Consider the following 26,029-nt stretch of genomic DNA (forward strand, 5'->3'; position numbering starts at 1 on the left):
TATTCTTGATGTTTAATTTTTGTAAGTGGGTTTTTTAAATCTAGCAAAAGCCTAAGTTCCAGATGTATTTTCTTTCTTTTTGTTTTTAATAAAATTTACCTTTTTTAAAGAACAGAATTGGATTTTTGGTGTCCTAATAGGTTTGTGCATATGTTGTTTAATAAGGTGGTGGCAACAGCTGATTTCCTTTGTTTTCTTTCTCAGCTCTTCCCCGGAGGGGTGTGTGAAAGGGCTTGAGGGTACCCCACAGGGAGGAATTCTCAAGTGCGCCTTCCTGGGTCCCAAAGAGTTTGAGTTTTTTTGCACTTATGTGGTGGCAGCATCTACCCATCCAAGGTCAGAGAAACTGTGACCTTGGGAGTTTAATCCAAGCCTGGAGTGGCCAGTATTAATTTTTAGAATCCTTGCAGGCCCCCACCTTCTGCAGTCAAAGTGCCAGAGTGGGGAATCAGCCTTGACAGCATCCACGAAGGGATTCCTTTTACAGTAGTTTCCATGGTCACAACAATAATGATCTTACTTGGGGCTGAAAATTTTAACAATCAGAGCCAACCATTTTTGGAAAGGTTGTCAAACAAATTTTTGCAGCCTACCTCTAAATATAATCAGTTTCTCTCCCCAATTATCATACCACTTTTTATAGGCCAATTTAAGATGTGTGTCTAAGTAGCTTCATGGTGAGAATGTACTGGGTACTAAAGGTCACTTTAATCTAACACAATAAAAATCAATAACTGGGTGTTAAAGCCAGATAAATTGAAATTAGAAATTAGCCAAATAAATAAAAATTGAAATTAGAACACACGTTTTTAACAGTGAGGAACAACCAACCAAGGGAAGTGGTGGATTCCCCATCTTCTATTGTCTTTACACCAGTGCGGGGTGCCTTTTTGGCTTTAGTCAAACACACATTATTAGGCTTAATACAGGGGTAACTGGATGAAATTCTATGATTTCTGTTTTACAGGAGGTCAGACTAAATAATCTAATGGTCCTTTCTGGCCTTGGAATCTATGAATCTATGAAGATTGTGGGGATTGTTATTGAGGTCATATCTTGAAATATAATGCAAACTTAACTGACTTGTGTTTTAATAAAATCTTTTGGGGATGGGTTTTTACATTCCCACTCAAACTCCTACTGTAGAATCATAGAAGATTAGAGTTGGAAGAGACCTCAGGAGGGCATCTAGTTCAACCCCCTGCTCAAAGCAGGACCAACCCCAGCTAAATCAGAAGATGAAGCCCAGCTGCATAGTTCCCTTCAGTCTTAGCAATTGTTTAGCACTGCTTTATGTCAGTTTCTTTTTTGAGATAATCTTTGCAAGGAAAAGGGCCAGAGATTTAAATATTGTTTTCAAAGAAAGCTAAAACTCTCCTTTACAGGGTCCAGAATCTGGCTCCACGGAAAAAGAGACTTTCACAAACTCCTGCCAATTCAATACTGACTTTGTCCAATACTGATGTCATTCATAGAAGCTGTCTGTCATCTCAGGAATTTTTCCTAAGGGTATGTCTACACTACGAAATTAGGTCGAATTTATAGAAGTCGGTTTTTTAGAAATCGGTTTTATATATTCGAGTGTGTGTGTCCCCACAGAAAATGCTCTAAGTGCATTAAGTGCATTAACTCGGCGGAGCGCTTCCACAGTACCGAGGCAAGCGTCGACTTCCGGAGCGTTGCACTGTGGGTAGCTATCCCACAGTTCCCGCAGTCTCCGCTGCCCATTGGAATTCTGGGTTGATATCCCAATGCCTGATGGGGCTAAAACATTGTCGCGGGTGGTTCTGGTACATATCGTCAGGCCCCCGTTCCCTCCCTCCCTCCGTGAAAGCAAGGGCAGACAATCATTTCGCACCTTTTTTCCTGAGTTACCTGTGCAGACGCCATACCACGGCAAGCATGGAGCCCGCTCAGGTAACCGTCACCATATGTCTCCTGGGTGCTGGCAGACGCGGTACGGCATTGCTACACAGTAGCAGCAACCCCTTGCCTTGTGGCAGCAGACGGTACAGTACGACTGGTAGCCGTCATCGTCATGTCTGAGGTGCTCCTGGTCACCTCTGTGAGGTCGATCAGGAGCGCCTGGGCAGACATGGGCGCAGGGACTAAATTTGGAGTGACTTGAGCAGGTCATTCTCTTTAGTCCTGCAGTCAGTCCTATTGAACCGTCTTATGGTGAGCGGGCAGGCGATACGGACTGCTAGCAGTCGTACTGTACCATCTTCTGCCGAGCAGCCATGAGATGTGGATGGCATGCAGTCCTTCTGCACCGTCTGCTGCCAGCCAAAGATGTAAAAGATAGATGGAGTGGATCAAAACAAGAAATAGACCAGATTTGTTTTGTACTCATTTGCTTCCCCCCCTCCCCTGTCTAGGGGACTCATTCTTCTAGATCACACTGCAGTCACTTACAGAGAAGGTGCAGTGAGGTAAATCTAGCCATGTATCAATCAGAGGCCAGGCTAACCTTCTTGTTCCAATAACGACAATAACTTAGGTGCACCATTTCTTATTGGAACCCTCCGTGAAGTCCTGCCTGAAATACTCCTTGATGTAAAGCCACCCCCTTTGTTGATTTTAGCTCCCTGAAGCCAACCCTGTAAGCGCCCCTCCCAGCGTCAGAGCAATGGCAAACAATCGGGCATCTGAGAGTGCTGTCCAGAGCAGTCACAATGGAGCACTCTGATGGGGCTAAAACATTGTCGCGGGTGGTTCTGGGTACGTATCGTCAGGCCCCCGTTCCCTCCCTCCCTCCCTCCGTGAAAGCAAGGGCAGACAATCGTTTCGCGCCTTTTTTCATGAGTTACCTGTGCAGACACCATACCATGGCAAGCATGGAGCCAGCTCAGGTAACTGTCACCCTATGTCTCCTGGGTGCTGGCAGACGCGGTACGGCTTTGCTGCACAGTAGCAGCAACCCATTGCCTTCTGGCAGCAGACGGTGCAATACGATTGGTAGTCGTCCTCGTCGTGTCCGAGGTGCTCCTGGCCACGTCGGCTGGGAGCGCCTGGGCAGACATGGGCGCAGGGACTAAATTTGGAGTGACTTGAGCAGGTCATTCTCTTTAGTCCTGCAGTCAGTCCTATTGAACCGTCTTATGGTGAGCGGGCAGGCGATACGGACTGCTAGCAGTCGTACTGTACCATCTTCTGCCAGGCAGGCAAGAGATGAGGATTGCTAGCAGTCGTATTGTACCATCTTATGCCAGGCAGGCAAGAGATGAAGATGGCTAGCAGTCGTACTGTACCATCTTCTGCCAAGCAGCCATGAGATGTGGATGGCATGCAGTCCTTCTGCACCGTCTGCTGCCAGCCAAAGATGTAAAAGATAGATGGAGTGGGTCAGAACAAGAAATAGACCAGATTTGTTTTGTACGCATTTGCCTCCTCCCCTGTCTAGGGGACTCATTCCTCTAGATCACACTGCAGTCACTCACAGAGAAGGTGCAGCGAGGTAAATCTAGCCATGTATCAATCAGAGGCCAGGCTAACCTCCTTGTTCCAATAACAACGATAACTTAGGTGCACCATTTCTTATTGGAACCCTCCGTGCAGTCCTGCCTGAAATACTCCTTGATGTACAGGCACACCCTTTGTTGATTTTAGCTCCCTGAAGCCAACCCTGTAAGCCGTGTCGTCAGTCGCCCCTCCCTCCGTCAGAGCAACGGCAGACAATCGTTCCGCGCCTTTTTTCTGTGCGGACGCCATACCAAGGCAAGCATGGAGGCCGCTGAGCTCATTTTGGCAATTAGGAGCACATCAACCACCACACGCATTATCCAGCAGTATATGCAGCACCAGAACATGGCAACGCGATACCGGGCGAGGAGGCGACGTCAGCGCAGTCCCGTGAGTGATCAGGACATGGACACAGATTTCTCTGAAAGCATGGGCCCTGACAATGCATGCATCATGGTGCTAATGGGGCAGGTTCATGCTGTGGAACGCCGATTCTGGGCTCGGGAAACAAGCACAGACTGGTGGGACCGCATAGTGTTGCAGGTCTGGGACGATTCCCAGTGGCTGCGAAACTTTCGCATGCGTAAGGGCACTTTCATGGAACTTTGTGACTTGCTTTCCCCTGCCCTGAAGCTCATGAATACCAGGATGAGAGCAGCCCTCACAGTTGAGAAGCGAGTGGTGATAGCTCTGTGGAAGCTTGCAACGCCAGACAGCTACCGGTCAGTTGGGAATCAATTTGGAGTGGGCAAATCTACTGTGGGGGCTGCTGTTATGCAAGTAGCTCACGCAATCAAAGATCTGCTGATATCAAGGGTAGTGACCCTGGGAAATGTGCAGGTCATAGTGGATGGCTTTGCTGCAATGGGATTCCCTAACTGTGGTGGGGCTATAGACGGAACCCATATCCCTATCTTGGCACCGGAGCACCAAGCCGCCCTGTACATAAACCGCAAGGGGTACTTTTTGATAGTGCTGCAAGCTCTGGTGGATCACAAGGGACGTTTCACCAACATCAACGTGGGATGGCCGGGAAAGGTGCATGATGCTCGCATCTTCAGGAACTCTGGTCTGTTTCAAAAGCTGCAGGAAGGGACTTTATTCCCAGACCAGAAAATAACTGTTGGGGATGTTGAAATGCTTATATGTATCCTTGGGGACCCAGCCTACCCCTTAATGCCATGGCTCATGAAGCCGTACACAGGCAGCCTGGACAGTAGTCAGGAGCTGTTCAACTACAGGCTGAGCAAGTGCAGAATGGTGGTAGAATGTGCATTTGGACGTTTAAAGGCGCACTGGCGCAGTTTACTGACTCGGTTAGACCTCAGCAAAACCAATATTCCCACTGTTATTACTGCTTGCTGTGTGCTCCACAATATCTGTGAGAGTAAGGGGGAGACGTTTATGGCGGGGTGGGAGGCTGAGGCAAATCGCCTAGCTGCTGGTTACGCGCAGCCAGACACCAGGGCGGTTAGAAGAGCACAGGAGGGCGCGGTACGCATCAGAGAAGCTTTGAAAACCAGTTTCATGACTGGCCAGGCTACGGTGTGAAAGTTCTGTTTGTTTCTCCTTGATGAAACCCCCCGCCCCTTGGTTCACTCTACTTCCCTGTAAGCTAACCACCCTCCCCTCCTCCCTTTAATCACCGCTTGCAGAGGCAATAAAGTCATTGCTGCTTCACAGTCATGCATTCGTTATTCATTCATCACACAAATAGGGGGATGACTACCAAGGTATCCCAGGAGGGGTGGTGGAGGAGGGAAGGAAAATGCCACACAGCACTTTAAGCACAGCACTTTAAAAGTTTACAACTTTAAAATTTATTGAATGACAGCCTTCTTTTTTTTGGGCAATCCTCTGTGCTGGAGTGGCTGGTTGGCCGGAGGCCCCCCCCCGCGTTCTTGGGCGTCTGGGTGTGGAGGCTATGGAACTTGGGGAGGAGGGTGGTTGGTTACAGAGGGGCAGACGTGGCAGTCTGTGCTCCAGCTGCCTTTGCTGCAGCTCAACCATACACTGGAGCATTCTGGTTTGGTCCTGCAGCAGCCTCAGCATTGAATCCTGCCTCCTCTCATCATGCTGCCGCCACATTTGAGCTTCAGCCCTGTCTTCAGCCCGCCACTTACTCTCTTCAGCCCGCCACTTACTCTCTTCAGCCCGCCACCTCTCCTCCCGGTCATTTTGTGCTTTCCTGCACTCCTACATTATTTGCCTCCACGCATTCGTCTGTGCTCTGTCAGTGTGGGAGGACAGCATGAGCTCGGAGAACATTTCATCGCGAGTGCGTTTTTTTTTCTTTTTAAGCTTCACTAGCCTCTGGGAAGGAGAAGATCCTGTGATCATTGAAACACATGCAGCTGGTGGAGAAAAAAAAAGGGACAGCGGTATTTAAAAAGACACATTTTATAAAACTGGCTACACTCTTTCAGGGTAAACCTTGCTGTTAACATTACATACATAGCACATGTGCTTTCGTTACAAGGTCGCATTTTGCCCTCCTCCCACCACGTGACTACCCCCTCAACCTTCCCCCCTCCCTGTGGCTAACAGCGGGGAACATTTCTGTTCAGCCACAGGCAAACAGCCCAGCAGGAACGGGCACCTCTGAGTGTCCCTGAAGAAAAGCACTCTATTTCAACCAGGTGACCATGAATTATATCTCACTCTCCTGAGGATAACACAGAGAGATAAAGAACGGATTTTGGTTGAATGCCAGCAAACATACACTGCAATGCTTTGTTCTACAATGATTCCCGAGTACGTGTTACTGGCCTGGAGTGGTAAAGTGTCCTACCATGAAGGACGAAATAAGGCTGCCCTCCCCAGAAACCTTTTGCAAAGGCTTTAGGACTACATCTAGGAGAACCGCAAATGCCAGGGCAAAGTAATCCTTTCACATGCTTGCTTTTAAACCATGTATAGTATTTTAAAAGGTACACTCACCAGAGGTCCCTTCTCCACCTGCTGGGTCCAGGAGGCAGCCTTGGGTGGGTTCGGGGGGTACTGGCTCCAGGTCTAGGGTGAGAAACAGTTCCTGGCTGTCGGGAAAACCGGTTTCTCCGCTTGCTTGCTGTGAGCTATCTACAACCTCCTCCTCCTCATCATCTTCTTCGTCCCCAAAACCTGCTTCCGTATTGCCTCCATCTCCATTGAAGGAGTCAAACAACACGGCTGGGGTAGTGGTGGCTGAACCCCCTAAAATGGCATGCAGCTCATCATAGAAGCGGCATGTTTGGGGCTCTGACCCAGAGCGGCTGTTCGCCTCTCTGGTTTTCTGGTAGGCTTGCCTCAGCTCCTTCAGTTTCACGCGGCACTGCTTCGGGTCCCTGTTATGGCCTCTGTCCTTCGTGCCCTGGGAGATTTTCACAAAGGTTTTGGCATTTCGAAAACTGGAATGGAGTTCTGATAGCACGGATTCCTCTCCCCAAACAGCGATCAGATCCCGTACCTCCCGTTCGGTCCATGCTGGAGCTCTTTTGCGATTCTGGGACTCCATCATGGTCACCTGTGCTGATGAGCTCTGCATGGTCACCTGCAGCTTGCCACGCTGGCCAAACAGGAAATGAGATTCAAAAGTTTGCGGTTCTTTTCCTGTCTACCTGGCCAGTGCATCTGAGTTGAGAGTGCTGTCCAGAGCGGTCAGAATGGAGCACTCTGGGATAGCTCCCGGAGGCCAATACCATCGAATTGTGTCCACAGTACCCCAAATTCGAGCCAGGAACGTCGATTTAAGCGCTAATCCACTTGTCAGGGGTGGAGTAAGGAAATCGATTTTAAGAGCCCTTTAAGTCGAAATAAAGGGCTTCACTGTGTGGACGGGTGCAGGTTTAAATCGATTTAACGTTGGTAAATTCGACCTAAAGTCCTAGTGTAGACCAGGGCTAAGTGACGTACTTGCAGAACTGCTTCAAAGAGTAATCAGACTATGAGACAAAAGTAGAAAGAGAAAGTCCTATGCAGAGGGAACTACCCAATAAATGGAGCTCCATGTCATCTAATTCTCATCTGTACCAGGAAACTTTTCCAAAAAATTTCCTTCTGTTGATTAATCTGCCTCAGCGCCATCACTGCTAGCAACAGTGGGAGCTTTAGGGTGAATGGCCTATTGATGGTCTCTGGCATTTTAAGCATTGTGTCATCTGACCCCACACAGAGCAGGTCTTATCAACCCAATTAAACATTTTACATAATATGGATTGAACTTCAACCCGCATTACAGATAAGAACGTGTTAGGTTCTTAAGAGCTAGTAGGAAAAGGTTTAATTCAGTTACTGTGGCACTGCACACAGGTATGAGCTCATTGGGAGTAGGTACTGTGCAGGATTACCATAGCATTAGAGGATGAGAATCCTCTAGACTGGAAATCCATGGTGTTAGAAGATTTTACTAAATTTAGTGTATCAAATAAGTTTCAAAGGTAATAGTTTCAGCGTGCTACTATGGCTGTTGTGTCAAATGTTATTAACCAGAGAATAGCATTTGTCATAAATATAAAGGGAAGGGTAACCACCTTTCTGTTACCCTATAAGATATTTACAATCCTGATTTTACAGAGGTGATTCTTTTACCTTTTCTTTAACCTTTTCTTGAATTAAAATTCTTCTTTTAAGAACCTGATTGATTTTTCATTGTTCTTAAGATCCAAGGGTTTGGGTCTGTGTTCACCTGTACAAATTGGTGAGGATTCTTATCAAGCCTTCCCCAGGAAAGGGGGTGTAGGGCTTGGGGGGATCTTTTGGGGGAAGACGTCTCCAAGTGGGCTCTTTCCCTGTTGTTTGTTTAAAACGCTTGGTGGTGGCAGCATGGGATTCAAGGATAAGGCAAAGTTTGTACCTTGAGGAAGTTTTAACCTAACCTGGTAAGAATAAGCTTAGAGGGTCTTTCATGCAGGTCCCCACATCAGTACCCTAGAGTTCAGAGTGGGGAAGGAACCTTGACAGCATCTTTGTCACATACTGAATAACATATCCTGCCACTGTTTGAGTTGGCAGTTCCAAAGAGAGTTGAAATTATGAGAATGGAACAGTTTTAAACAGTCATCAGCTTTGGCAGCCTTTCCTGTAATGCCGTAATGGTAGTCTGTAACTCCTCATAAAGGATAGTTCTGTGTATTCTTTTCTTTTGATAATAATATTAGAAAGCATCTGTTTATTTTTTGTCACCTGAGATCCACATGTTTGGGAGGGATCACTTCTTATACATTTTAACATGTGTATGCATTGGCCTTTTAGACTCAGGAAAACTTTCTAATCTATGGCGTTTATATGATGCTAATTGTTGAAACAGATCTTTAATGGCCCACAGCTGGGCAGATTGTTACCTGTACCAATGAAAATTCACATTCAGTTTGCACAATGCACAGCAGTTTATTTGAGAAAGAATCACACAAGCAGTAAAAGGTTCTATAATACATCTTCCTTATACGCCTCAATTCCCCAAGCGTAAACCCTCAGTAATTATGTTGGCTTTACACAGTATCCTGACTGGCAAACGAAGTAGATAGAGTTACCGGTTCTAGTTGGAGACTTCTTTTCTTCTCTTCTCTTCTCTTCCCCTTTCAGGTAGTTGGTCTGTCAAATGTCCCCTGAAGCAGGGTCTTAGTTACCCCAAGGGCCTCTGGTTCCAAAGTCCTACAAAAGTCCCTCATAGCAAGGTGTTGGCTACCCTGAGACCCTCTATCTCACAGCGTCACAGACCTCTTCAGATGTTAATTGGGGAACTAACTAACTCTGCTTAGCATTTATACCTCTTGTTCTCAAAGGAGTCACATGTCGCAGAAATATGCCCCGTTGGGCGTTCCATTACTGGTTTTTTAAATTAATATTTTAGAAGGGACTGCAAAATGGACAGAGACCAAAGATCAATTGATGTTTACCCTCTCATTAATCATTCACTTGAGCTCTTGGTGCGATGCCATCCTAAAGGGTCATTTTGACCCAGATCGGCCTGTACGAAGCTCACTGATCCCGTGTCTTCTACATATTTACTTTTGTGAGCTGGCCATCAGCTGATATGTTTCAAAGTTCCATGTTGAAACCCACACACACAGATAGAGCCTTTGATTAACCAATTCCAGCACTTTCAGTAAATTTCCATACCAACTATCTGATGCTAAGAGTACCCTGCTCCCAGAATCCTCTAGCAAATTCAGACATACCCAGCCATAATAAACTCATGTTTACTACATTGATTCATATCAAATACAGCAATTTACAATAATAATTTGGCACCGTCCCAACACTAGTCGCCATAATTTCTACATGCTGACATCAATGCATATTATACTTAAAATATAAACACTGTATCATTGATTATGTCTGGCACTCTAGTGGCAGCACATTTTAAGATTGCCTAAACCCCCATTTTCAGTTGTTAATGAAGGTCAACATTTTTCATCTTTTGGCCTGTACAAAGGTGAAATATATTTGGTAAGTTTCAGCAAAAACAGGTTAGCCATTTTTGAGAATGAAGACAGTGGTGAAAAATATACATTTCCTATTATTAAAAAGCATAAATAAATTGTGCCACCATTTTTAACATGATTAGCTCCAAAGTGTGCTTAGGGTAGAAATTGACGTTTGACAGGTAATACCTGGAAGGAAGATTGCCTTTAATGTCCTGGTGTAAATCTAATTGTATCTGGCAAAGATATGAGGGTTTGAAAATTGTAGTTTGCCTATCTGCAGTAGTTTTTTAAAAATTATAGCACTTTTTAACAACTGTCTTCCAATGGTATAAATGAAAGAGGGCTGTACAGTGCTTCTGTGAATAGATAATTTAGGACCATAAAAAAAAATCTCTTGAGTCCTGCCTGATTCATTGGGAGTGAGTTTTGTGCCTCATAGCCAAATGCCCCAGTCGGCCATTCTGGATGCTGCTGACAGCTAAAACATAGCAATGCTGCTTCCTTAGCTATGCGGAGAAATGCCTTACACTCTAGGGGACTCAGCTTGCCAAGTATGACAGTTTTCAGCCCATTGAAACCACTGGACCCTATTTTGCAAAATAAATAAATTACTCAGTGTTAAGGTTGGGTTTTAGTTGCATAAGAGTCATGACGTTCAGAATGAATTTCCTAAAGCATCCTACTCTGTTTCCTTGCATGTATGCCTTTTATTAAAAGATTACTCAATACTGAAACAATGTGATATACTAGTTGGCAAAGCAAACCTTAAAATGGAAAGAAAGTGATTTTTTTTCTAGTCCTCCTCCAATTGGACTGCAAAAGTAAATTGAATTGAATACTATTTTTAAAATATATAAACATACATGAACATTCTTTGTTACTCTATATATGTTGTTTAATCATGTAACAAAAGAACCTGCTGAAATTGTGTGGGTGGGAACCTTAACTCTAAATTTCCTAACTTTTGTGAAATTAACTCACATTGCATCAACATAGTGGCCCAGATCCTCAGCTGATATACGTTGGGATAGCTCCATTGAAGTTAGTGGAGCCAGCTAATTTACACTATATGAGGAGCTTGACCCTATGTTTTTGCTTGTTTTTGTTTTTCATTTTTATATTTAAAAGGATTATCTATGTTGAAAACCAACAGTACTTGAAGGATAGCATGCACCTTAGAGGTTCAAGTGTCATTGTTCCTATGTGTGCATGTAGAGTAGTGCATGTACTAACAGTTGTTCCATCTGCCTTTCTCTTTCATAGACATTTGGGCCTGGATCTAGTTCCTCGGAAGGACTTTGAGGTGGTGGATTCAGATCAGATCAGCATTTCAGATCTTTATAAAATGGTAAGAAACCTCAGGTGAAAGTCCTTTGTTTGTGTATAAGCACGGGGAAGAGATTTTCCTTTTCTTATTTATGTTGCTTGTTTGGGTGAGGGGAGGGGGAATTAAATCATTTTTTTATTGTTTCCAACATTATTAATATTGGTGGGGGAGAAGTCGAGCGATTGATTCTCGTCCTTAGCTGATGCTATGAAAGATGGGTATTTCTGGGTTTGTTACATATCACTCTATAAAGCTTCCAGCATCACAGAGTCTCATTGTTTTCAATCTGAACTTTTTTTTAAATGAAAAATCAGGTAAATAGTGATGTCAGGGTTCTTTCCTGAGAGTGGTCTATAATAAGTGTTTTTCTCTGTGTGATCACTAGACTAGGCATATATGTACCACAACATGCTTGATTTATCAAGTTCTGCTTTTCAATAGGAAAAGAGGCTTTTTCTGTGAGATTTTATTACACTAGCTATGTTAATTTTATTCTTTCCCTTTATTTTCTTGATTCACTGACTACGTTGTAGTTTAAATTTGGCATTTCTTTTATCTCTTTAACTCATTGATTATTCTGGTAGTTACTGTCTTTATTTGTCTTTATTACTCTAACTTGTTAGTTAAAACAACCCATATTTTTTTGTTCGAAGGACATAATTTTCTATAAATTTGGCAAAATGGGGAGAAAGAAGGGCTGGGAAAGAGAAGAATGTTGAATAGCTCTAGTAAAATATAAATGGAGTATACAAACCAGTTCTGGAGAATCAATAATAACTTGGCATTGGTTTCGAAACCTAGCTGGTGGCTTAGAATGTGATTTCAGCCCATCTGCAGTTTAATCTGTTTGCTTGACACATTCATCTGGGCACATGTGGAAAAAGCACTAGGGTATGTCTATACTGGAACTGGAGGTGTAATTTCCAGTTTAGGAGATGTAGCTGCATTAGCTCTCATTGAACTAGCTTGCTAACAATTGCATAGTAGCCACAGGTGCACTAGTAGTGGGATGGGCTAGCCATCCTGAGTACATACCTAGGTTTTCAGAAGGGCTTGTACTCTGTGCAGCTAGCACAGATATGGAAATTACACCTTCAGCTACAGTGGAGACATACCATACCAGTAGGGGAGCTACTGAATTTAAGGCTTTTAGGACTTCATGAAGAGAGAGACAAAACGATCAGGTGGAGCTATAGCAATAACATTATAATCCAATAGTCTCTGCCATTCTCATGTCAGTACTCCAGACCCAGCAGCAATTCCTATCCACTCATTTATTTCCTTATTTTTATTTATTTATGCTTCAGATATTATATAGAGAAATCTGCCATTTATATGCTGTGGCTATAAGACCTGCTAGTGTTCTATAAGGTGAGGAAGTACTACAGGATCTGTCATAACACCCAGTTTGTTAGTATCTTGCTCACAAATTGTTGTTTTTCTCACTTTAAAGCCCCATGCACCAGGCAGAAGTTTCAGAATGCCATACTGACCGATAACAACATGGTCTGACTGGAAAACAGGTTGACCTCTATAGCCTTGTACGAATAAATAAAATCCTACTTTGGGAATGTAAAATCACACGTCATTGTTAGTCCTGTTGAATACATCATGGGCTTCTCTCAGACTGTCCTTAATCAGTTGAGAACATGCAAAAGATTACAACTCCCTGAAATCATGTTAAGTGGGCATTAATTTTGTTTAATAGGCGCTGTGGATTGGACAGAACCACTTTTTTACCATTTAATTGAATACCAAATAATCAGCAACAGTATTCATCAAACACTAGATGCAAATACTAACAGTTGACATTCTTTGGATGTTGTAAGATCACACTGGTAGCAAGATACAGAGTTGATTACCATTAGGCCTCCTCTAGTAAATATACCTTCTGGAGAAAGGAGTCCATCAAGAATTTGTGCATGTGTCCAGTAAATTCAGGAGAGCTACTATTTGATGAAATTGCAAATTTCTATTCTTCGTATTCACAAAATGCCACAGAGATGTTATGATGGATTTGGTGACAGGTCAGCTGCCAGTTTTTTAGTAAGGGGCTCACATTAAAAATATACCTCTTTGCCTGAGCAAGATGATGTGTATTACAGGTACTTGAACTTACGGAGAGGCTGGATATGAGGGACTATGGAATACATTAATTTAAACAAAACCATTTCATTGTGAACATAAACAAGGATGGAGGCAATATCGCTAAACTAAACAAAGCAAAAATACTGTGCATTTCACTGGAAATGTTTATACTCTTTTCCTGATAGTATAGTACAGGGGTGGGCAAACTTTTTGGCCTAAGGGCCACATCGGAGAATAGAAATTCTTCTTCGAGTGCTTGTTCACGTCCATTCCACATTAGGTGTGCACACTGCGTGCACAAGCATCGAAAACTTTTTCCCTTAGCGGTTTCCGGCGGGGCCCCCCGAGTGCAGCACTGCGCCTTGCATATATACCCCTGCCAGCCCGACCCGCTCCAGTTCCTTCTTACCGTCCATGTCGGCTGGAACAACCTCTCTTTCTCTCTTGTAGAAGAGCAGTCCCTTAGCCTTTAGAGTAGCTGTTATCAGTTAGTTAGCATACCTTTATTGTGGACACTCAAGTGATTAGGTGCTTGGAGGCTTCCAGCACCTGCCCCAGACTGCAGGGCATGCCGCAGGCCAAAGCTTCAAGGCTTGTGCCACGTGCCGCAAACCTATGCCAGGTAGTGAGCCCCACAACTCGTGTCTACGGTGCCTGGGGGATGGACATCAAACTGAATGGTGTAGGATTAGCAAGGCATTTAAGCCAAGAACAAGGAAAGAAAGAGACTTCCATTTAAAGCAGCTGTTGATGGAGGCCACATTGCAGCCACTGTGCCCGGAGCACCCAATGCCAGCTCAGGCTTCCTGGGTGCATAGTGCCCCGGAGCCATTGAGAGACCCAGCACCGGCCAAGCACCGTAAACTGTCTGCCCCAGAGCGCCAGACTAGGCCCCGGCACCGCTCGTCCTCCTTGGTGCGGCCCCCAGTGCAGCCGAAAGGAAGGCGCGGTCGTTCCCCACACAGGAGGCCAGCGCCTCCCAAGGTCCCGAGCACCGATAAGAGCGGGAAGGCCGTGGTACTGGCGCCGACACCAGCGGTCCCGGCGGCACAAGCCCCACAGAGCCCAGACCTAAGTGAGCTCAGTGCGGACGATGGGCTCGAGGGCATAACGGATCAGCCCTCCACGCCTGGCACCTTTGAGGCTGCAAAGGACCTTATTGAGCTGTCGGTGGCAAGCCCCCTCCCGTATGGGGAGAAACCTCTGGCACCCACGCTTTGGGTGCCGTCGAGGGGTAAGCCTGCAGCGGTGTGCCGCTTGAGGACACCGTCCCAGCACCGCTCCTGGAGTTGGTCCCGGTCGAGCTCCAACTCCGTGGACTCACAGTTGCCAGTGGCCCAGAAGGAGGTAGCAACAGCGGGAGTGGGTAGGCACGAGGAAGCACCGGAAAGTGCACACCGCTCTCCGGCACTACCCAGAGACTGGCACCAGGAGGAGTTGAGACGGCCCTTGCCAGAGGACTCCCGCAGACGGTCCCGGTCCAGATCCCGGTCCCGGTCCTGGGTATACCGGTACCGCTCCCGCTCAGCCACGAGCCGCTCGTTCTCCCGCTGGCACAGATCGTTGGCACTGCCGTAGCCTTCGCGATTGGCGTCGCCGCAGTCCGGTGCTGACTTTGGCCACTATAGCTACCCGCACCAGGCCCCAGACAGCAGGGCCCCTCAGGTGGGCTGGCAATCCCAATTGGGGCCACCAGGCCATTGGCCCTTCTGGACCCCCTGGGCCTATCAGGAGTGTCAAGGGGCCCCGCCCAGGGCAAGTTACTCAGTGCAGCGGTCCCGGTCCCCACACTGATGCCAGACGGTGCTGGAGGCAGTAGTATCCAGGCCTCCAGCATCCACCCAGGATAAACCGGAGAGACCGGCACTGAGTCCGGTGCCGTCCCATGGACTCCCGGCCTGAGCCAGAGACCCCTCCCACGGGAGAAGGGGAGCAGGAGCACCAACCCGATGGGGTCGAGCAGCAGCTGACCTCCTTGTCATCCCCGGATGAGGCGGTGGCAGGTACAGAGGTGTCCGGCCCTCCACCAATAGACCATAGAGCCCACCAGGAGTTGCTGCGCAGGGTCACCCAGAACTTGCGGTTGCAGGCCGAGGAGATGGTTGAGGACCCCATGGTGGACATTCTGAGCCCCAAAGGTCCATCCAGAATAGTGCTCCTACTTATTAAGACCATTCAGTCCAACTATAAGGCCTTATGGCAGACCCCGGCCTCCAGCGCTCCAACGGCCGAAGGACTTTGCCCCATCTAAGGGCTATGAGTTCCTGTTCTGCCACCCAAGTCCATGCTCCCTAGTGGTCTCAGCAGTAAACGGCCCCTAAGGCCAAGGAGGCAAAACGCATGGACCTTTTTGGCAGAAAGGTGTACTCATCTGGGGGCCTTCAGTTGAGGACTGCAAACCAGCAGGCCATCCTCAACAGGCACAATTTCAACTCGTGGGCGGTTGTGGGGAAGTTTAAGGACAACCTCCGGCAAGGTTCCCAACAGGAGTTCACGGCCCTAGTGGATGAGAGCAAGGCAGTAGCCAAGACCTCTCTCCAGGCCTCCCTGGATTCAGCAGACGCAGCAGCTAGAACAATCACGTCAGGGGTGGTTATGAGGCACTCAGCATGCTCCAGGAGTCAGGCCTGCTGCCTGAGGTCCAGAATACACTCCAGGACCTCCGCTTTGAAGGGTCTGGGCCCTTCTTGGACCAGACAGACGCAAGGCTGCACAGCCTTAAGGACTCTCGAGTTACACTTAAGTCACTGGGTATGCACACCCTGGCGACGCAGAGGAATCCCTTTAAGCTGCAGCCTCCCCCTCAACACCAGTACCAGCCTCGCCATAGGCATGACCCTTACCGTAGGCAAGGCAGGAATAACAGGACGGCGCAACAACAACAGTAACAATAATGTGCTGGGCCAGAAACAAGGCCAGCACAAACCCCAGCCGGGCACTGAGTCAGGCTTTTGAAGGTGCGCTTGAGGACAGCATACCAGACCAGTCACCGGATCCGTCCCTTTGTTTCCTGAACCGCCTGTCCCCTTTCTCCCGTGCATGGTTCACCATTACATCAGACCGTTGGGTCTTACACACGGTGCAGAACGGGTACTCACTGCAGTTTGCCACCCTCCTTCCCCGTCCCTCTTCAAGGACCCCTCTCATGAGCATCTCCTAGAGAAGGAAGTCCGCTCGCTGCTAGAGGCGGTAAAGGCGGTGTCGCACAGCCTAAGGAGAAGGGGTTTTACTCCCGGTACTTCCTCATCCCCAAGGCCAAAGGGGGCCTTCGTCCCATCCTAGACCTGTGTGGGCTCAACAAGTTCCTGGTCAAGGCCTGGTTCCACATGTTTTCTCTGGGCACCATCATCCCTTCCCTGGATCCGGGGGACTGGTACACTACCCTCGACATGAAGGATGCGTACTTTCATATTGCCATCCACCCAGCACATCGGTGGTTCCTACACTTCACTGTGGGCCAAGAACATTACCAGTTTGCGGTTCTCCCGTTCGGTCTAGCTGCGGCCCCACAGGTATTCACGAAGTGCATGGTGGTGGTGGCGGCAGCCTTCTTACTGAGGAAGAGAATCAGGGTGTACTCATACCTCAACAGCTGGCTCCTGGTGGGCCGATCCAAGGCAGAAGTGTGGGGCCATGTGGAGGTGGCCCTGAAATTGTTCCGCGAGCTGGGGCTCCTGATCAACGTTCCCGAGTCCACGCTTGTACCCACAGAGAAAGTGGAATTCATAGGGGCGGTCCTGGACGCAGTGCAGGCCAGGGCAAACCTTCCAGTATCCCGATTCTGGGCTATCCAGCAAGCAGTGGCCTCCCTGCGCCAGTTTCCAACAATGGCCAGGTGCTGCCTGCGGCTGCAGGGCCACATGGCAGCATGCACGCACGTGGTCAGGCATGCCAGACTGAGACTCAGGACTCTGCAGGCATGGCTCGCTCGGGTGTACCGCCCAGGCAGGGTCCCCCTGGACTTGGTAGTGGCAGCCCCAAGGGATGTGCTGGAGTCCCTGCTATGGTGGCAGTCCCAGCCTGTGGTTTGTGAAGGCATCCCCTTTGCCGCCCCACAACTGGACCTGATGCTGGTGACGGATGCGTCAGACCACGGATGGGGGGCTCACCGGGAGGACCTCATGATGCAGGGGTTGTGGTCTGGAGCAGAGTGGCTGCTCCATATCAATGTGAAGGAGCTCAGGGCGGTTCGTCTCGCCTGCCAGACAACACTACTGCCATGTTTTATATAAACAAACAGGGCGGGGCTCGTTCCTCTCCACTCTGTCGCGAGGCTCTCCTCCTCTGGGATCTTTGCATAGCCCACGCAATTCACCTCGAGACATCCTATCTCCCGGGGTACAAAACGAGCTGGCGGACTCCCTCAGCAGGTCATACCGCATGTACGAGTGGACGCTCAGGGCAGACGTCATGCTTTCGCTCTTCCGCAGGTGGGGGTTTCCCTGGGTACACCTGTTTGCCACCAGGGCCAGCGTCCAGTGCCCGCGGTTCTGTTCGTTCCAGGGCTGCAGCCCAGGCTCACTCACGGACGTGTTTGCGATCCTATGGAGGGGGCCTTGATGTATGCCTTCCCCCTGCTCCCCTTGGTACACAAGGTCCTACTCAAGGTGCGCAGGGACAGGGCAGCGGTGATCCTCATCGCCCCAGCCTGGGCCCGCCAGCACTGGTACACATCTCTCCTAGAGCTGTCCGTGGAGGCCTCAATAGTCCTGCTCCTACACCGGGACCTCATTATACAGGACGTCAGGCAGCTTCTTCACCCCAACCTACAGTCACTGCACCTAACAGTGTGAAGGCTCTGTGGCTAAACACCCTGGAGAACCAGTGCTCCCTTCCCATGCAGCAGATTCTGCTTGGCAGTAGAAAGGCCTCTACGAGGGCGATCTATATGGCCAAGTGGAAAAGGTTCTCGTGTTGGTGTGAACCCTGACAGGTGCGGCCATGCCAGGCCCAGTGCAGGCCATGCTGGAGTACCTCCTGCACCTCAAGCAGCAAGGGCTAACCCTGTCCTCATTCAGAGTATACCTGGCGGCCATCTCCGCCTTCCATCCGGGGTTCTCGGGGGGCTCAGTGTTCTCCCACCCAATGGTGGGACGTTTCCTTAAAGGGTTGGAGAGGGTGTTTCTGTACTTCCACCCCCCAGTCCCTCCATGGAACCTTAACCTGGTCCTCTCTAAACTCATGGGACCCCCTTTCAAGCCCCTCGCTTCCTGTTCTTTCCTCTACCTTTCCTGGAAGGTGGCATTTCTAGTTGCCATTACCTCGGCCAGAAGGGTGTCCGAACTGAGGGCCCTCACCTCTGAGCCACCATATTCAGTATTTCACAAGGACAAGGTGCAGCTCCGGCAGCACCTCAAGTTCCTCCATAAGGTGGTCTCCCAATTCCATTTGAGCCAGAACATTTGTCTGCCGGTGTTCTTCCCGAAACCCCGTATGGACCCGAGTCACCGCAGCTTGCACACGCTGGATGTGCATCGAGCGCTGGCATTCTATTTGGAGTGCACCAAGCCCTTTCACAAATCCACGCAGTTGTTTGTAGCTGTAGCCGAGAGAATGAAAGGTCTCCCAGTGTCAGCGTAGCAGATTTCATCTTGGATTAAAAGCTGCATCCGTGCTATTAGCTCGCAGGTGTTCCGGCCCCGGCGGTCACGGCCCACTCGACCAGGGCGCAAGCGACTTCCACGGCGTTCCTGGCACAGGTCCCGATCCAGGAGATCTGCAGAGCAGCCACCTGGTCCTCGCTGCACACCTTCATGACCCACTATGCGGTCAACCAGCAGGCCAGAGAGGACACGGCAGTTGGCAGAGCAGTCCTCCAAGCAGTTGTTCTGTGACTCCTACCCTCCTTCAGAGGTAAGCTTGTGATCCACCTTATGTGGAATGGACGTGAACAAGCACTCAAAGAGGAAAAAACGGTTACTTACTTTCTCGTAACTGTTATTCTTCGAGATGTGTTGTTCATGTCCATTCTATCACCCACCCTCCTATCCCTCTGTCAGAGTCGCCAGCAAGAAGGAACTGGAGGGGGTCAGGCCGATAGGGGTATATATGCATGGCGCTGTGGCGCTACTCGGGGGGCCCCTACGGGAGCTGCTAAGGGGAAAAGTTTCTGACTCTCATGCACGCAGCACACGCACACCTAATGTGGAATGGATGTGAACAACATTTACGAGAAAGTAAGTAACCATTTTTTGTATGGCGGACCATGAATGCTCACAGAATTGGGGTTGGCGTGTGGGAGGGGGTGAGGGCCCTGGTTGGGGGTGAAGGCTCTGGGGTGGGGCTGGAGATGAGGAATTTAGAGGTGCAGGAGGGTGCTCCATGCTGGGACCGAGGGCTTTGGAGGGTGGGAGGGGGAGAGGGGGACCAGGGCTGGGGTAGGGGCTTGAGTAGCATTTACCTCAAGCAGCTCCCAGAAGCAGTGGCATGTCCCTTCTCCGGTCCTATGCAGAGGTGCGGCCAGGTAGCTCTGCACGCTGCCCCATCCACAGGCACTGCCTCTGCAGCTCCCATTGGAGCACCGGAGGGGGCTATTGGAGCATGTAGGAGCCGGAGTGGGGCCATGCTGCGGCTTCCGGGAGCCACGTGGAGCAGCCCTAGACCTACTACCCTGGCCGGAGCACTGGAGCAGAGCCAAGCTGCGTGGTGTGGCCCCCCGACCCAGCACCCTCGCTAGAGCGCTGGTGCGGGGCAAGCCCCAGACCCTGCTCCCCAGCATGAGCTCGTTGGTCGGCTTAAAACGGCTCACGGGCCGTAGTTTGCCCACCTCTGGTATAGTATGTTATAAAGTAGATTGATAATATAGTAGAATGTTGAACTTCGGTATTTGTTTTATAAAAATTTCTTCATTTCAAGGAGTTCAGACTTTCAGCATTTTTAGGCATTGATACGCTGATACGTACAATGAAGTAAAACTACAATTTCACAGGCCTAAATAACTGTTTGGTGGACTATGGAAGTACTGAGTTGTAGACTCAATAACACAGTTTAAAATAAGGGAACCCAAGTTCTCCCCTCTCTCTAGGACCACAACATTTTAATACCCATCTTCCCAAATAAAGTGACTGATAAGAGAATTAAACTTCTCAAATATTACCATCCTGAATAGTGGGGTCCAACCTTGGTCCGAGGATGACAAGCTGAACAGTAGGGCTGGAAGGGAGAACCCCTAAATAATATCCCTTTGCTAAGCTGTAATATCAGGAACTGCTTGTGTAATTTGAAAGGGGGTTGGTGAAGACATTACTATTATTTATTATTTGTATTACTGTAGAACCTAGAAGCCCTAGTCATGGACCAGGACTCAATTGTAGTAGGTGCTATACAAACACAAAGCAAAAGATATTCTCTGTCAGGGGAGCCCCTCACCCCAGTAAAATATTTGAAAATACCTAAAATGCAATCTAGTACATTCCAAAGAAAATAGTAAATGTTTGTCATAACTATTTTTATGAGTGCCAGGGATAAGCTATCTCAGGCAAATATTTTTATTTCCCAATTTAAAGTTTTCAATGGCTTTTAGATTTACCGTACTTAAATTTAGATTTTAGAACTATAAAAATATACAATTAGTCCAATGAATAGAGGATCAGTTCCCAGAAAGAAGGAATGAATTGGCAGCAAGAAAAGAAGAAAGCAAGAAGCAAAGGAGAAGAGGGGATAGTCCACTGAGCATTCTATGAATGAAGACATTGTCAACTGGAAGCGTCATACAGAGATTTCATCATGTAACGGTAGATTGTTGTTCATACATGGAAAGAAATAAAGACCATATGTTTTCAGAAACTTAAAATCTGTAAAGATTTGTCTGTGCCACCCTTTTCAAGGTGTTGTCATAGTTTGTAAATCCATTTCTCTATGCAAGGGAAATACTGAGGCTTTCCATTATGCATCACTGTTTTTTACGATTAACTTCTCATTTGCCAGAGACTGTACAGGGTCTCTGTGCCCTGTATTAAAAAGTATTAGTACAGGCTTCATATCAAACCTTACATGACTCAGAAAACACCTCATACAGATTTTAACTTTATGACTTGCTTGATTTCCTTGCACTTCATTCAAAGTATCTTTCTTAATTTGAATATGTGTGACATAATGAATGTTTAAATTGATTAATGTAACTAAGGTTCTATTGTCCTGGCAGAGACATTGATTCAGTTACAATGTGAAATTCCAGTGGGAGTTTTCGAGGTTAAAAATCCAACACTTGAGTCTTCTGGTACAGTGAAATTTGAGTGGCCTTGCTCCAGCACACTAGTGTCTCAGGTTATAGATTAAGCTTTTTGATATCCTGATTAACTTGGAGGTTATTTACACCCATCTTAGGCAAAGCCTGCTTCCTCCTCTTGTGACAGTGTAAGACGCTTGTAGTAAAACTAATATGGTTCAGCCGTGCAGAGGGTGGCACTTAGGACAGAGGTCTCCAATGTGTGGGGCGGGTCCCCCCAGGGGGCCAAGGAGGACCAACCAGGGGGCTTCAGTGGGGCCCCATGCCAACCCCCACAGGGAAGGGGAGGGAGCACCACTCAGCCCATCTCCGCCCCCAGCCAAGGGTGCCGGAACAATTTTTATAGTGGGGCTGCTGAGACCCATTACACCAAACTGTAAACCCTGTATTTAATGGAAACTATTTCAAGTGAGGGTGTGCGGCAGCACCCCCATTACCCCTCGTTCCGGCTCCTATGCCCCCAGCTCTGCCCCGGTCCGGCCGCTGGACGTGGCTCCATTCCTGGCCCGGGGCTGACGCTGGGGGCAAGGTCAGGAGTGGATCTGCACCTGGCTGTGGACCCAGCTAGTGGCCTCCACCACAGCCTGGCTGTGGCTACTCTCCTGCCTCTGGCCACATCCTTCCCCTCCCACAGCATCCCCGCACCACCTCAGGGAAAGCTGGGGGGGCGGGGAGAATGACCCTGGGTTCGGTGGGGTGCGACCCTTAAAAGAAGACCGCTGAGTTAGGGGATGTGCACCTTCTGCACTCCACATTCTGTAAGGATGCCCTGCACATTCCTGCACAGCAGTATTTAAGAGAAAGAGCAGTGAATCTGCTAGTACGTGGATCCATTGGCTATTCCCCTTGAGCTAAATTTGTGGCAAATTGCTCATAGTTTATTCTAGCCATAAGGCTGGAGTAGCAGCCAGAGAGCAACTCCACTACCACAAAATAGTCCAGAGTAAATGATTCCTTCTCCCACCTTGGCTCTGAAGGAACTTCCCAGAGCACAGCTTGCAGCTCATGTGATGTGTTGGGATCAGGACTTGGCCCTTAGTCAGTTTATACATCTGTGTTGTTTTAGATTGCAGATTCAGCTAGACTGCTGTCAGGTCATGTTCAGTTTACATTTGGCAGGCTATCTGTACAACCTAAAAGGCAAAAAACTTATTTTTTGTTTAAATAAAAAAATAGATTCTGCAGAAACTGATGAGAATCGCTCATCAGGGAAAGTTTCATACTTGTCAACAACAAAGCTTTAATTGGCTTGTCAAGCCCTGCAATAAGATCTCTTAGTCTGTGGAATAGTCTTCTGAGAGTATTCATGCAAGGGTGCTGGAACAATTTATATAGTGGAGGTGCTGAGAACCACTGAACCATACTGTAAACCCTTTATATGATGGAAATCACTTCAATCCAGAGGGTGCAGCAGCACCCCTAGTTCCAGCACCTATATATTCATGGGATCCTTATTGCTTTCCACATTTACATAAATGGAAAATAGTACAACAGGGAACGGTAATGTACTGGCAAAAAAACAGATCAGGGGATTTAACAGGTCTTTTCCATCTATAAATAGTGTGAAATGAAGGCATGTTATATAAACCCTGATCATTACATTAATTTCATTAGCAAAATGTGTGGATTTAAAAGTTTTTGTATGATGTGGCTTTTATTTAGTTTTAAGTGTCCTATCTGGGTATGCATGTCTTTGCAGCTTATGTACAGTAACTCCTCACTTAATGTCCTAGTTATGTTCTTGAAAAATGCAACTTTAAGTGAAACAATGTTAAGCAAATCCAATTTCCCCATAAGAATTAATGTAAATAGGGGGAGTTAGGTTCCAGGGAATTTTTTTTTGCCAGACAAAAGACATTATATACATATACAGTATAAGTTTTAAATAATTTTAAACAAACAATTTAATATTGCACTCACCAATGATGATTGTGAAGCTTGGTTGAGGCAGAGGTGTAGCAGGGTCGGGACACGGGGGCTTGCCCGTTCCCCAGCTGGAATGCTGGGAAGGTGGAGCAGGGAGAGCCAAACAATATTATAAGAGAACATTGCAGGACTTTAAAGAGGTATGTTCTCTAATACATCAGCAACCTAATAATGAAAGGTTAACTGGGACAATGTTAAGTGAGGAGTTACTGTATGGTGTTTCATTGTTCTTCTTCCAGTGATGGTCCCTATGTATATTCCACTCCAGGTGCGCATGTACTCCATGTGTCTGAGACCAGAAGACATTTTCTAGCAGTGTCATTTGGTCTGCACCTGCAGTTTTCTGAACTGAGGGCATAAGTGACAGTGTGGAGTCCCTTTCAGTTCCTTTCTATCACCCATGGTTTGAGGTGGAACCTCTTCAGTGTCCAAAGCGTTAGCTAGCTTTCTGATTCAAAACTTGTAGATAACTGTAAATAGTTTTTAAAATCTGTTTTTAGATCATTTTTATAGTTAGTGTAATTTAGTAGTCTTGAGAGTTTCTCTCACCCTAACATTCACCTGTATGCAGTGCCCAGTATATCCAGGATCCCAGGATTTAAGATCTGAATGGCTGGGCTTTCCCAGTCAGTAGCAACCATGACGTGCTTCTATTACATGGGGAAACCCATATTCCTACTGGTCCTTTCTGAGCTGAACCCATCAAGCTCATGAATACAGGCTATGAGTTCCTAGTCCAATTGTGGCCTGTCAGACCCCCTGTGCATCAGGCAGAAACACCAAGTGTCCCTCAAAGCATAGTGATCTCGGGCTCCAGGGATCACTCGAGCAGGGCTAAGGACTCTGCCAAACAAAGGCATGAGGAGGGTAAGAGCAAGCACTCTCAGAAGAAATGTGAGAGAACCCCTCCAAGTCCTTATCCAAAAAGAGGACCTCCTCTCCAAAACTGTCTAAATTGGGTGAGACTCCATGCCCTAGTATGGGAGTGTCAGGAACTTACAATGAGCACTGTACTGGTTTCCCGGTAACAAAGGCAAGAGCACCTCAAAACTGGCCTTAGCTAAAGAATCAGGGCCATCCTTGGTATCAGTGAGAGAAAGAAGGCTGTGGACACTATTGGTACCAATGTGAAAGCAAGGCCTCCTACACCATTGATACCAATGTGGAGAGAGAAGGAGTCATCAGTACTAAATAGAACCGCAGTAAAGGCAGCACCACTGGTGCTGCTGAGGGAAAGAAGCCTGGTCCACTCTTGTTTCAGGGGTTATATATGCTTCCATGGAGGACATTGCTGTCGACATAGATCCGGAATCACCAGTACTGTCAGTTCCATTACTAATCAGGGAAGTACCGACACTGTCAGTTGGCCACTCACCAGTACCATCAATCATCTGAAGCATAAGACCTCCCATACCAATGGTACTGCTCATCAACATAAAAGCCCCCTTTTCCCCTGATAAGTCCCTTATCAGTGTGAGATCTTCACCATCCCTGTCAAGACCAGGGGTCAGCCCCAGTAGAGGTGCTGGGATCTCATGGGCACCTTCCTTCTCACAAAGGAGGGACTGCACACTTTCGATCCAGTGGCATCCTGCTCCATGGGACTGCCCTATTTTCCCTTTGACTCCTAACACTGGCCTTGCTGGAGCTCCTGCCATTCATATGAGACATCCCGAATCTATAAAGTCATAAGGGGAGTCATGACAGGCTTCCCATCTCAGGGAAGAATCTCAACCCACTCGGGATCAATCTAAGGAAGAAGAGCAACCAGACCAGGCGAGACCACCTGTCCTGGCAGGATTATCATCGTTATCCCCAGATGGTTGCACCTGGCTCACCATCACCGCCTGACATCTACAGATAGTTCCCGGATCTTCTGAGGAGGGTTACAGTTACAGATCCCCCTGGAGGAAGTACAGGACACCCCTCATAAGCTACTGTACATCTTCCAGAGTACATGTCCTAGAAAGGTGACAATTAATGAGGCCTGACAGTTAAAGATGGTCTGGCATACTCCAGTCAATTGTGCTCCCACTTCAAAGAGAACAGAGAAGAAATACTTTGTGCCTTCTAAGGGAGCAGAATACTTATTCTCACACTGTGCTCTGTACTCTTCCATGGTGCAAGCTGTCAGTGAAAGGAACAAGCAAAACCACACTAGCTCTACACCTTCTTATAAGGAGGCCAAATTTTTAGACTGTTTTTGAGAAAGAACTTCACTTTGGCAAGCTTACAGTTCTGCATAGCAAACTACCAAGCTTTAATGTTGAAATATGATTTTATTGATTGCAATACATTCTCAGAATTCACCAACAAATTCCGCCAAGAAGATGGACCTCATTTCCAAGCAGTTATTGATGAAGGTAAATTGTAGATCGGCCCCCAGGCATTAATAGATGCAGCAGATACAGCCTCCCACTTGATGGCAATTTCATGAGACTTTGTAACCTTATCTAAACCAGGTCATCCATTTACCTGTCTTCTATCCAAAACTACATGCCACCAGAGAAGACAAGAAACTACACTCTCTGGATGCATGATGACCCTTGTCATTCTATCTTCAGAAGACAAAACCCTTCAGGAAATCTCCTGAAC

The 26,029-nt window shown here is 47.5% G+C and overlaps 1 protein-coding gene across 11 annotated transcripts in view; it reads left to right on the forward strand.

Moving 5' to 3' along the window:
- Nucleotides 1-26,029, forward strand: part of DOCK3 (dedicator of cytokinesis 3) — a 585,647-nt gene that overhangs the window by 306,446 nt on the left and 253,172 nt on the right. For all 11 annotated transcript variants that reach the window (XM_073352483.2, XM_073352491.2, XM_073352484.2 and 8 more), the window contains exon 7: nucleotides 11,130-11,214. In XM_073352483.2, coding sequence (XP_073208584.1) covers nucleotides 11,130-11,214 — 85 coding nt within the window. The remainder of the gene's footprint in view (nucleotides 1-11,129; nucleotides 11,215-26,029) is intronic.

The sequence above is a fragment of the Lepidochelys kempii genome, chromosome 7, assembly GCF_965140285.1.
Source record: "Lepidochelys kempii isolate rLepKem1 chromosome 7, rLepKem1.hap1, whole genome shotgun sequence".
Classification (NCBI taxonomy): domain Eukaryota; kingdom Metazoa; phylum Chordata; order Testudines; family Cheloniidae; genus Lepidochelys; species Lepidochelys kempii.